Source organism: Anabrus simplex, chromosome 2, assembly GCF_040414725.1.
Source record: "Anabrus simplex isolate iqAnaSimp1 chromosome 2, ASM4041472v1, whole genome shotgun sequence".
Taxonomy (NCBI): domain Eukaryota; kingdom Metazoa; phylum Arthropoda; class Insecta; order Orthoptera; family Tettigoniidae; genus Anabrus; species Anabrus simplex.
The window spans coordinates 256618067-256632455 of NC_090266.1; the positions used below are offsets into that span (position 1 = coordinate 256618067).

Below are 14389 nucleotides of genomic sequence, written 5' to 3' on the forward strand. Positions count from 1 at the left end.
CGCTGCCAGCGGCTGCCCTGCCTCGCCTTCCCTCTTCACTCCTTCGGTTCTCCTCTCTCCCCCACCACATACGCCTGCCAACAGCGGTGTACATGGGACGGCGAGTCCTATTCTATTCGGTCAAGTTTTCCACGACTGATGGCCATTCCACATACAGGAAATCGCATTGGATTATTTACTTAGTTATGACCTCTTGCAACATTATTGCAGCTCTTATTAATGCCTACGGTGTTAATATTCAGGAAGCTAGAGCTTTCTGATGAAGAGCAAATCATGTAAATATAAATAAAAGACAACATTTGATGCGATTTTGGAGGGAAAATGCTAATTTATTCAGGAGGAAGAAGCCGTTTTCGTTGATTCAGAAGACAAAGATGGCATTGAGAAGGGAACAACATCACCGAAAAAACGCAAACACGGAGATGAATTTGACGAAGATAACACGTCTTGTGATGGCTGAGGAAGACCCTGTTAGTCAGTGGAAGATTATGATTCCGAATCATTGTTGGACATGTATAAAAAAATAAAGGAACGAGGACCTATGTACGCTGTACGAAGTATAAGAAGACTCGGAGACAAATTTACAGAATAGTCAACCACGGTGAACACAATGGAGAGATTAGGAAATGTGCCATGGTTGGAGCTTATGTGAAAGTAGAGTTCACCAAGGCAAGGATACGTTATTTTTACGTCACAAAATCGGACACTGAGCTTTGGATTGGTGAGGGTAGAGAGTTTTATTGCCCCAAATACTCTCTCCAAAGCGACTCATACTTGACAAACCTTAAAAGGCGTTTGAAAATTCGGTTCTGAAAAGTAGCCAAACTAGTCAAACGTTTAAAACAGACGAAGTACGACACGAAGTGGCTAAAATGTTTGTAACATTCGTTAATGAATTGCAAGAAAAGAAAGAGATCCCAGATGCTAAAATCTAGAATTCGGATTAGTCCCGATTTGAATACGAAATGGCATCACAGAGAAGTTATGATTTTCGTGCTGTGAAAGAAGTTCTTGCTACGCTTGTTTGGCAAAAAAGTTTTATGCACTCCCACACAGTGTAGTATCACATTTCTAAAGCCAGAGAAATGGGACATTTGTTCTTGGTCATTTTCCAAGAAATTAATGGAAATTTTGGACCTAGAGTACAAGAACGTATCAAAGCCTACATGGATGCTTTTAAATATGTCATCATTGATTGTTCATCTTCCGAGAAAATGGGGAAAGGGCATGTACGTGACTGGTTTCAAAAAGTTGTCCATCCGCAATTAGAGGAAGATGGAAGAAATCTTCTTCTCATAGATTCATTCAGTTGCCAAGGCAAAAATGCACAACTTGAATCCCTGACGAACAAACATGTACAAATTGAATACATACCAAAAGGAACTACGTATCTTTGCCAACCGTGTGATCTTGGACTCTTCCGACAATTAAAATGTTTAGTCCGTCGAATGGAAAACATTTGCCGTGTAAGGGATTTACACGGCCAGTCAAAATTAAAACCCAAACACAGACTTTTCATTATAACTAGTCAAATACTGATTTGACTGATACAAAGTATGCTGGAAATGATTATACCAATTTTTCATTTTTTTCATTGTTTTCTTGTGTTTTGTTATTCAAATTTTGTGTTAGATTTTCACTATCATGCCATGAACAATGAACCAATGCCAGACTGTGTTGGAATAAAGTCATTTCTTGAACACTTTGAATGTCATGATGACGCAGATGATATTTGGTTATGTATTATTTGTATGTTAAGTAGTGCTTTGTAAACAATTTTTATTGTTTATTTATTCCATAATGAATTCATCTTTGTAAATAAAATGTCCCAACTAACGTCAGCCTTCACCCGCAATCTCGTGTACACAACTGTAGGCAGCCGTATGTGGTGGGGGACAGAGGAGAACCGAAGGAGTGAAGAGGGAAGGTGAGGCAGGTCAGCCGCTGAGAGTGAGCGCTGACATGTGCCGGCATGTACTGTACAATTCAGGGCGTGCACCGCCAACTTTGAGCTCCTAAATGACAGCTTAAAAAGGACCAGCAAAAAATTAGACTTCCACTACATGTTTCAGCTTAAAAACACCTTCACGAATATGTAAAAATCTAATCGAAATTCGCCGTCCGACTTCGCACCGTTCCCTCGTAAGCCAAAGACAGAGCCCCTTTATATTTGTCTTTATTTTGTTATGTTCCAAATTGTCCCTATAGATATAAGTTAATATACCTGAAATTGGGTCACCCATTGCCAAACTCATTTGACGATAAATTTTATTGTTAAAAGTGAAATAATTGTTGTTTAAACCAAATCTTAACAAGTGAATAAATTCTTCTATTTTGAATTTACATAAGTTACTATATCTGAAAAGATTAAGTAAGTTTAATGATATTGACAGTTTCGTTAACTGGGATATTTGGATACGTGTTTGTGATATCGAATGAACACATCTTATGGTGAGGTTGCAAATTGAATTTATTTAGTCTTTTGCAAAATTCTATTGAATTTTTGATTGAAGATTCATTATTAAATTTGTAGTGCCTTTTGAGAAAATAATGTGGGACTATTCCTGCTATTAATAATCAGTCGAATGGGCATGTTATTCTTACGGATCTTGGCAAAGCCTTCGCCATAGGTATTTTTGGATTCATGTTGATCATTTTTTGATAGTCCTGTTCTTCAAGTAAAAAAGTTGAATTTTTCAGTATTGTTTTTAAATTTTGTTGAATTTTAGCTATCTGTGATTTTCTAGGATTTAATGCTAAACAGGAATCCTCCCTTGCCTCCATCACCATTCAGTTTGCTTGCAGTTCGATGTAGTCCTTCCGTGCCTTCTTTAAGGTGTCTTCATATTTTCTTCTGATTTGGCTATAGTTTGCTATATCTTCTGTGTTGTTACTTGTTTTTACTAACTAAAGAGCATGCAAGACCCGTTTTCTTTCCAAGTAACAGGCTTTCTTGAACCAATTTTGCAGTCTTCTATTTGGTACTCCTGCGACTGCGGATTTTATGATGTCCTCAATTCCGAGAGCCGCTGAGTCCTGATCTTTCTTTTGTATGTTTTTATTTAGGTCGACCATCCGGTTTTTATTTTGCTGAAGGATATCTACGTTTAGATTTTGAGACGTAGGTTTTCAGAGTTTTCAAAGTTCTCTTCGTTTTTGTTTGACTGCCCCGTTACAATGAAGCTCGCCCTGATAGAGCAATGTTTCTTCAGAGGGTTCTCTGCAACTTTGTGCTCTGCTAGATGTATTCCAGAACCTTTAAAGAATATTAAGTTGATTGTACTGCTTCCATTATGAGTGAAATATGTCTTATCAGATTCTTGGCGGATGAGGGTATAACCTTCATCTTCCATTATTCGGAGAAGTTCTTCCTTCCTATAGTAATTCCTGTTGAGTCTGCAGTTTTGATCTCTGGCTATGATTTTGTTGCTCAGTGGATGTGTCTTTGATATGGCCATCATAATTATAACTATTATATCCTCAAATAGAGTTAGTGGTTCAACGTAAAGTTCTATTATGGTTAATCTTTCCGATTCGAGCATCATGATGACTTCGTCTTTGAAAATACAAGACAGTTTTCCTGCGGAAGGCTTGAAAGAAGCAGGCTAAGCCTCGTGTGGGTCTTACTCTTGGTCCTAGTGTGGCAAATATCTGCTCAGAATAGAATCCCGGGATTTCAATCATATTGTTTGTGAAAGTTTCAGTTAAGATTATTATTATGTCTTGACCATCGAAAAGGTTTCTTGGGGATAAGTTCAGAGTGCTTTTTATCCCTTCTACATTCCATAGGAGGAAATTAATGCTCGATCCTTGCACTTTGCCTTTTTTGTCGAAAAATGAAAAATTGCCTGATAATTGTTGGATAAGGTGCCTTTGCTGGCAGGACGTAGTGTTTACAGTGCACTATGTCTTCAGGTATGGGCTAGATCAATATTGTTACTTTCATTGATCTGTCTCAGCTTTATCCTTGGCTTTGACAACATGAAAGTGACTGAGGTATGAGCGATGCTAGTAATGCCATTCCTTATGCAGCCAGTCCCTGCTATGAATGGTGTGAAAATGTTGCTTATAGGGTCAGTTGGTGCATGCATTTCAGTGGGCTTGGCAGACTGATATGTAATAGCAGCTTCTGGCTCAGTGAGGAAAGCAACGGGAAACTACCCCACTCCTCATTTCCCTAGTACGCCTCTTCAGTGATGCCTAGGCCATCTATGACAGCTGATGGCGGAGCTGTTGAGGATCCAACCAGCCTTCGGGCTGAGGACTAAACATACACATACAAGGTTATAAAAGCAGTGAAAATGAAGGGGCAGACAACAAATGCACTTGTATTCGCTGATGATATTATGTTGCTTATGTATTCATTTATTTCTTGCTTTCTTTCTTTCAAGTGGTGAAGTTAAGAGTGCCTCGCCCTCTACGGGGTGAGAGGGAAGCAGATTCAATAAGCAATTGTGATTTTGAGATGTTCAAATCAAATCAAAATCTCTTTATTTGCAAATGAGGTGTCTACCTCGGTGGCAAATGGTACACTAAAATACATTATTGTCAAGCACTAAATATTAAATTAACAAGAGAAGAAAATTTTCCTATAATACAATATTATTAAGGGCCTTATTTTTTGGTGAAATAAAACTGTGGATTTCGATGTTAAAACGAACACTTATTTCGGTAGGTATTTCGTGAAATAAATTGTCATATTGATCGATGTTTCTTGTGAAATATTCCTTATGGTATGGGGTAAATCTAACAAATTTTGTGATTAGGGGTTTTAAAGTGAACAATTGTAATGTATTAAATTGTTATTAAACCTTAGAACAACCAAATATACAAAATGTTGTAGAAATAAATACCGGTAGGCCTATATAAATCACTGAAACCTCAAAATGAAGTTAGGCGGAAGTTAGGAATTTATACGTAGCCTACACGTTTTTGCCGGTCCTGTGGTGTAGGGGTAGCATGCCTGCCTCTCGCTAGGAGGCCCCAGGTTCGAATCCTGGCCAGGTCAGGGATTTTTTTCTCGACCTGAGGGCTGGTTCGAGGTCCACTCAGCCTACCTGATTAGAACTGAGGAGCTACTGACGGTGAGATATCGGGCCTGGTCTCGAAAGCCCAGAATAATGGCCGAGACGATGCGTCGTGCTGACCATACGACCCCTCGTAATCTGCAGGCCTTCAGACTGAGCAGTGGTAACAGGGCAGGCCAAGGCCCTTTCAGAGCGTTAAGTGCCGTGGGGTTTGGTTTGGTTCTACATGTTTTAACATTTTGAATGACTTGTCTCCAAAGTAAAAAACTACGCATGGTTTCAACATTATCAGGATTCAGAGTTGTGCGACAGTCAGAAAGTATGTTTTTGTAAACAAAGCAGCCCCTTTCGCTGACCACATTAGACGTTGGAAACCTAAAACTTCACTAACAATGTTTTCTTTCTTCTCTTTTATCAGACGTGCTTTCACTGCATTTTGCAAAGCCATATATCCCTGGAAGACATTCATGGATATGCTGGTGCTGCCCGGCCGGGGATGAGCAACTCACACGGTTAAGGCATTGGCTTTCTGAGCCCAAGTTGCTAGGTACAATCCTGGCTCAGTCCGGTGCTTAAATACGTCAGCCCCGTGTTACTAGTTTTATTGGCGCGTAAAAACCTCCTGTGGGACAACATTCCGACATCTCGGCATCTCCAAAAACCGTATAAGTAGTTAGTGGGACGTAAAAACAATAACATTATTACAACTCAACCAGGCGATTTATTTATTTATTTATTTATTTATTTATTTATTTATTTCCTCTTTGCTTTACGTCGCACCGACACAGATAGGTCTTACGACGACTATGAGATAGGAAAGGCCAAGGAATTGGAAGGAAGCGGCCGTGGCCTTAAAACCTCGGCATTTGCCTGGTGTGAAAATGGGAAACCACGGAAAACCATCTTCAGGGTTGCCGATAGTGGGGCTCAAACCCACTATCTCCCGATTACTGGATACTGCCTCCAATTAAGCAACTAAAGCTATCGAGCTCCGTGTGATTTATTTAGAATAGGCCTACTAATATCGTCATATTTTATAATAAAGTCGGTATTATTTATCTTCCCTTTTATATTCATCCATGTCGTCATGCCAGGATTATCCAATTTTTCTATAGAAATCACTTTTCAACTCCTTTGCGATGTGTAAAGTATCGCCGATTGTCATTTGCTGCTTAAAATTATGTTCATTTGCTTCATTCTTCTTCTTTTTGTGCGTTTCTGATTCTCTACAGTATTTATCGCACGCATCTCTTCGTTTTCACGTAATGCGAACATTACAGTACTTACACATTAGAATCTTTCTTGCAGCATCAAATACATAGAACGCCTCACTGTTGTATTCCTCGGCCCTCGGAAAAACTGTTGTGACTTTAGTTTTCAGCATTTTTGTACTTAAATGCTGGACATTTGCTGATAAAGGTTCATAAGTGGCGAACTTCCAATGCGAAAGAGTATAATGCGCACTGCTGTATCTACAACCGATCTTGCTACGACCACAACGCCATTTGCTGTAATCGATAACAGATTCAACTGTTACAACTTTTACAAACAGGAGCTTTAAAACTGAATTTGAATATACTTTGGATGAGGTAGTTATCCCAAAAGATGGCAAGTGCAAATACTTAGGTGTGAGATTTGAAAGTAATTTGCACTGGAAGGGTCATATTGATGACATTGTTGGGAAAGCATACAGATCGTTACATGTCATAAGGAGGCTACTTAAAAGATGCAACAAAGAATTAAAAGAAAAAAGTTACTTGAGTATGGTTCGTCCATTATTGGAATATGCAAACAGTGTTTGGGATCCTCACCAAGAATACCTAATAAAAGAAATAGATAGTGTGCAGAGGAAAGCAGCAAGATTTGTAACAGGGGATTTCAGGAGAAAGAGTAGTGTATTAGAAATGTTAAAGGAACTTGGGTGGGAAACTTTAAGTAAGAGAAGGGAGAAAACTAGACTTATAGGATTATATAGAGCCTATACAGGAGAAGAAGCATGGGGAGATATCCGTAAGAGGCTTCAGTTGGAAAATAATTATATCGGCAGGACAGACCACAAATATCAAATTCGAAGGAATTTTAGCAGAAGCGATTGGGGTAAATTTTCACTCATTGGGAAGGGTGTGAAGGAGTGGAACAGTTTACCAGGGGTAGTGTTTGATCCTTTTTCAAAATCTGTATAGATATTCAAGAAGAGAATAAACAGCAACAGAGAAAATAAATGAAGTGTTAGAGGGCATTCAACCAGTGCAGGTTATTGACAATAAAATTTAAAAAATGTGTGTGAATAAATTAATTCCATCCCCTGGTCTAAGGAGTTTGGACAGCCAAAGTAGGGGACTGCCTGTGGGGGTAAAGTACAGTGGGGACTTTGAGGGCCCTGGGACCACTACGGTAGCTGTGAAGGCCCTTCAGGAACTCTGAAAAGTGGTGGCAAAAGGGGCTCTGGTTAAGATGCAGCAGGTCGTTATGCTACTTAGGATCCAGAACGGGTAAAAAAAAAAAAAAAAAGTAAATAAATAAATACAATGTAAATATTAATCTTATACCAGTTGTATAGTATCATTTGAAGTAATTCCACATACTGTATATCAGTTGACTATATTTGTAAGTAGTGCAGGAGATATTTTAAGTAGAATTTTGTAAACAATATAAATTTATTAAGGATGAGCTGTGTGTTTAATAGAAAACATTGTTAGCGTAAATTGTATAATATTGTATTATAGGAAAATTTTCTTCTCTTGTTAATTTAATATTCAGTGCTTGACAATAATGTATTTTAGTGTACCATTTGCCACCAAGGTAGACACCTCATCTGAGGCGCCTATTTGCAAAACCGGCCATCTCCAAATGGTTAAATTTTTCAGGAGACCAAAAAAACGTATAAAATCTAAATAAAGAGATTTAGAATTATTTGTATTTGTTTTATCACTTATAAATAGCATTGTAATTAATGTTACAGAATGCCAATGTTTTATTCCTATAATTATTTGAAATATTTAAATTTCAAATTTGGAGATGTCCGGGTTTGCACCAAACTAAAGAAACTGCAGGAATGAAAATGTACAAAAAATGCTTTATTTAAAAGTTAACTTAAAAAATCAATGCAGTATAAAAAGCCAATGCATTTACACAAAACGAACCAGAATTAAATTTTAAAAAATTAAACTTTAAAAAACATTAAACATGAAATTAAACATTAATGCCATTGTCTACACTGTGCTCACATTCATCTCCCTCATCTTCTGGGTTGTTTTGTGGAAGGTTATTTTTATCAATGAGTTCTTTGTAAAACTTAAGCACTTCAACATTTCTCCACTGAGTCCCAAAATGTTTGGTCAATAAAGATTCAACATCTTTTGCCTTTAAATTGTTTACTATTTTACCAGCATGTATAACTTTTGGATTCATCATCAAAACATTCTTGCCTTTCTTACAAACTCCTAATTTTGTTCCAACGTCTATTCTGTAGTTCGGTTCACCTTGAATTAACACTGAATTGCCTCCTTTTGATTTGGTCAAAATAACCCTTTTTGCAGCAGAAAATTTGAAGTGCCATTTTCCTGTAGGCTTGAAAATAGAAATACATTCTGTTTTCCAGTCGAAGTCAGGAACATTGTCATCTCTTCCTAGTAAAAATAATTTGCCATATTGAGAAAGAACATTATGAAATTCCTCAGGTTGTATTAAAGTTTCTATTTTCTTCGTTTGTTTTTCAATAAGCCCGAAAACTCTATCAGATGGTAAAAATGAATGGCCTGTCACAGGGAAAATTAACTCAATTTCCTTAATGCTTTTAGGTGCCTTTGTGACAAACCAAAAGGAGAGCATTGATATCATAACAGAATTTTTGTTCTGCCCCCCACATCCATCAGCAAAACACCTTATAAAAGAAATATTGGACATATTGGTAGTATTTAGCTTATGATAAAGCGCTGATGCTATTTCATTGGCTCCTTTCGGCAAATCATTTTCACCCCATGAATAAATAAATGTGTTATCTGTCAATGGCTTCTTTGAAGAACCACTCACAATGGTGAAATTGTATAAATACACTTGCCTACTATAATATGTTGCCTGGTCTGAAATTTTAGGCATAGGGAAATTTTTTTGACAATCAAAAGAGAGAATCAGCAAATCATCTCTCTCTTCTTTCATTAGTTGGTAAAATGCTTTAGCCCTCATTTTATGCAGGTTTTTTTCTGTTCTTAGGATCTCTGGATTGTCAGCCAGTTTAATTCTCTCATCTAATTCAAGACACTTGGAACATACATCTGTACGTGGGGAGCCAAATCCAATGTTAAAGGATGTGGTGAAAATTTTGCGAAAAAGACTTTCTTTTACCCTTAATTCAGTGACAGTTTGGGAGTTATACATGCGCCACATTTTCTTAATATTTAACTCGCTACTTAAATAAATTCTAACAACAGATTTACCTCTACAATAATGCGATTCCAGACCTTTGAATTGCTTTATGAAACTTATAACTGCATCCCTCTTTTGTGAATATATCTGGGTTCTACGGTCACCTCCCCTATTTTCTTTTGGCATTAAACCAGACTTATGAAAACGTTTTGCCACTCCCTGTACTCTGTGTTTTGTAATACCTAACACACTTAAAAATGTTTCCCTGCACACAGGAATTTTAGTTGTGTTTCTGTTCATATAATATACTATCGAAAGAGTTTTTGCTTCCCTGGTGGCAGCACTAGACCTATGTCGAACTGGAGGCATTACGTCAATGTACTTCAGAATGAAGCAATCTTGTTTTATTTTATCAGGATATCTGTAGAACTGATCATGAAAGGTAGTTATATCAGCTTTCTTTACAGCCATACACTGGTGAGTTTTTGTGGAATGCCCACACACTGGAAGTTTCGGCCTGTCACTTGAAGCACAATATCTGTTTGAAAACAAAACACCCCTGATATTGTGCAAATTCAAAAAGCAGCAATGTTTAAAAACATATTTCACTGAAGAACATCAAAACATAACCTTAAAAGATACACTTACCTTTCCCTTTTCTGTTTTTCTCGTTTCCAAGAAGCTGGATTCCTCTGCCTTTTTCTGGCCCTCTCAGGTGTCACTTCAACCTTATTGTCCATTTTTCCCTATATATTTATAATAGCTACACAGTTCTATGGTAAAAACCACAACTTTCCTTAGAACAGAACTACGACACCTACATTAGTCACCATGAATCAGCGGTTCTTTCCTGCACAATTCCTGCGATTGCTCTGCTCTCTAGCGTTAGAGGAGATGGCCGGTATTGCAACTCATAACCATACGCGGGCGGCCGTGTTTGCAACTAACCCCAATTTTCGATTAAGTAAATAAGCTGGTTGGAGGCCGAGCTTGCAGCTAATAGTTTGCCACCTTGTGTAAAAGTGGACAGAGAACACATTCAGCACAAAAAGTGGATTTCATTTTTTTTTGGAGATGGCCGGTTTTGCAAATAGACGCCTCATTTGCAAATAAAGATATTTTGATTTGATATCGATTTTTAACGATTGCCTTAGAGATCGCGGAACTGAATACAAATACTTCCGATACACAGGGCTCGTCGCTTTGTGTGCATTTGTGTAGAGAATATACAGCGCTATCAATCAACTGAGAAGGAAACTACTATAGTCAAGTTCTCAAGAGCATTTAAACGTTTATTGGATATCTTTTCCGATACAATTTCGCATTTTTCTTACCAAGTGGGGTATATTTCGTGATTATTTGCGCGATTCGCGTAATAAACAGATTTTGCGATATTTCGCGAGTTCATTTAGCTAAAATACGTTACGGTATGGTACCTGCAAGGTCATATAAAGGCTAGAAAGAAGATATGAAAATTTTTGTGCTTATCGCTATTACCAAAAAATACGGCCCCTAAATATTATACAATTTACGCTAACAATTTTTTCTATTAAACACACAGCTCATCCTTAATAAATTTATATTGTTTACAAAATTCTACTTATAATATCACCTGTACTACTTACAAATATAGTCAACTGATATACAGTATATGGAATTACTTCAAATGATACTACACAACTGGTATAAGATTAAACTTTACATTGCATTTATTTACTTTTTTTTTTTTTTTTTTTACATATTCTGGAACCTAAGTAGCATAAAGACCTGCTGCGTCTTAACCAGAGCCCCTTTTGCCACCACTTTTCAGAGTTCCTGAAGGGCCTTCACAGCTACCGATCCCAGGGCCCTCGAAGTCCCCACTGTACTTCACCCCCACAGGCAGTCCCCTACTTTGGCTGTCCAAACTCCTTAGACCAGGGGATGGAATTAATTTATTCACACACATTTTTTAAATTTTATTGTCAATAACCTGCACTGGTCGAATGCCCTCTAACACTTCATTTATTTTCTCTGCTGTTGTTTATTCTCTTCTTGAATATCTATACAGATTTTGGAAAAGGATCAAACACTACCCCTGGTAAACTGTTCCACTCCTTCACACCCTTCCCAATGAGTGAAAATTTACCCCAATCGCTTCTGCTAAAATTCCTTCGAATTTGATATTTGTGATCTGTCCTGCCGATATAATTATTTTCCAACTGAAGCCTCTTACGGATATCTCCCCATGCTTCTTCTCTTGTATAGGCTCTATATAATCCTTTTAGTCTAGTTTTCTCCCTTCTCTTACTTAAAGTTTCCCACCCAAGTTCCTTTAACATTTCTAATACACTACTCTTTCTCCTGAAATCCCCTGTTACAAATCTTGCTGCTTTCCTCTGCACACTATCTATTTCTTTTATTAGGCATTCTTGGTGAGGATCCCAAAGACTGTTTGCATATTCCAATAATGGACGAACCATACTTAAGTAACTTTTTTCTTTTAATTCTTTATTGCATCCTTTAAGTAGCCTCACTATGACATGTAACGATCTGTATGCTTTCCCAACAATCTCATCAACATGACCCTTCCAGTGCAAATTACTTTCAAATCTCACACCGAAGTATTTGCACTTACCATCTTTTGGGATAACTACCTCGAGAAGTAATAAATGAAAATAAACTCTCAGTTTCACATTAGAGTTACGATCATCTTAAAGAGAAATAAAAAGCAGGCGCTAAATACTCCATAAATCATACAATACATTCTTCCCTTATTCTGCAGTGAACAAGAAAACTGTCCTAATAAGAACATTTATTTAATGACAGTAGGAGAGATACAACTACATCTTTAGTTCCATGTGTAAAGTACTCAGGTACAGTCTTCATTATTACCACGGTTTGCTTTGGTAATGTTTGGTGTTTTCCATAACTACTCGAGCTGGCAATTATGATGGGTATAATTTAGGTTTACCATATGTGCTTTTTGGGAAGGTAATCTTATGCAATTTCTACAATAATGATCCACACAAATACCATCATTTCCTGTTTTGTGTCTTTTAATGAATATTTCCACCTAGTTTTTAATTCAGTAAACCGCCCAAAGTAATTTGAAACTATATAATGTGCTAGCAATTGAAAAGTCTAAGGAAATTAGTGGGAATGAGAAGATAAAGATCATGATAGAAACAAATTAGTTTGAAATGCATGAATCAATTTAGACATAGGGGGCTGTGATCCAAACGGAAGAGGGCTCGCAATCTAGGAGACTAATAAAATCAACCAGGAGGGAGAGGTCTATGAGAGGGTGGTCCAAAAATATTTGAAAAGAAGAAGTGCAGAAATAGAAGAAATAATGGAATTAGTTCCAAATAGAGAAACACAAAATTATAGAGGTATAAAGTACACAAGAACCTCATTTAACCTGAACTCAAACTGGATTTCCAGTTTGTCTGGATTTATTTTTTTATTTACTGTATTATATTTGCATTTTTTCATCATAAAAATACGAATGCCCTTCGAATGATATTGTGCATTTGAAACTATACAGTTGTTATATTTATATCATAGGTAGCACAGAGATTGCCAGTCCCAAAGCTTCAAGCTGACATTACCAAGCTCAGTGTGGATCTGCTCCTTACAAAGTTAAGGCACAGTGTATTTGTTCTTTTGTTCCCATGTTGTCGACACATCCAAATTCCTTGAAGTATCTGCAAACATTCCTGGTTGTTTGTATGCAGATGATAGTGACGTAAATGCCCGGTTGCAGTACGACACTGATGTTGGTTACGGCATGGCGACCGATAATGAAATTATTGCAGCCTGTGATAGAAGAGGAGGACAATGATGGTGAAATGGAAAACGAAAGTGACGTTTCAGAGGAAAAAGTAATGCCTCATGTGAAGGCAACAGCACAACTGGAAAAACTAATGTTTTATCTAGAACGTCAGAAAGAAACAACTCCAGCTGAACTGATGTTCATGAAACGTCTATACGATCGTGCTGCTCCCAAACGCCATAAAAATTTGAAACAAAAGAAACTTACATGCCACTATTTCAGTAAATACAAGCGAGTACAGTATGTACTGTATTGAGTTTATGTGCAAAAAAAACCCCCCCACCCTACGTCTTCTATTCTTGTGTGTCCAAATAAAGGTCTGTATAGATCAGTAGCTGAAATTCATATTAGCCTGTTTCTTGATTATCTAGATTTTTGATCATTCGGATTACCTCCAGAACCACCTAGTCTGGATAAATTAGGTTACTGTGTACTGAATGTTTATAAGGGGATGTAAACAGAATGCAGAAAGGCTAACAATTTATAGCAAAAATGTATCTATACATACAACTACCCTAAAGGGTACAAAATATAATACGTAGATCTAGCTCACCCGAACATTTCTTCTGAAAAGAATTTCATCTTCGTCCAGGCATGCTCGGCATAATGCAGAGCTCCAATATCACGAAGAAAGAGTCCTACGCATGATCCTGTGAAAAGCATATTGCATAAAATGTTATAGATGTAAAGAGAACCACAAAAATATACAATCATGAAAATTAATAAGGTTGGTACTATGATGGTCATATCAACTGACCATCAAAATTTTTTAATATGATTTTGAAACAAAAGGATAGTTTGTAGCTGATTTTCAGAACTTTGTGCAGAGCTGGAATGTTATTATCAAGAGGTCCACCTGCTAGATGGTGAGAGTGCTGGCCTTTGGTCCAACGGATCCTGCGTCAGATTCCCAGCTGGGTTGGGGTTCTTAATCTCCATTGGTCAATTCCGATGGTTTTGGGCCTGGATGTGTATGCCGTCTTCAGCATTAGAATTGATCACAGATAGGGCTCCATCCTCACAGACGTGCAGGTCGCCTACAAGGCGTCACCTTGAAAGACCTGTACCAGGGCTCTCCAAAGGCCACAAGCCATTATTATGATAATCGTCAAGAGGAATATGTTGTTGTCATTAACCTTTTCAATCCCATGCCCGAGTTAACTCTGATGTCAACATGTCT

General features: G+C 37.5%; 1 protein-coding gene across 1 annotated transcript in view; it reads right to left on the reverse strand.

Annotated features, from left to right (window-relative positions):
* Positions 1–14389, reverse strand: part of Tmem214 (Transmembrane protein 214) — a 430961-nt gene that overhangs the window by 74684 nt on the left and 341888 nt on the right. The window contains exon 10 of the mRNA XM_067140553.2: positions 13763–13859. Coding sequence (XP_066996654.1) covers positions 13763–13859 — 97 coding nt within the window. The remainder of the gene's footprint in view (positions 1–13762; positions 13860–14389) is intronic.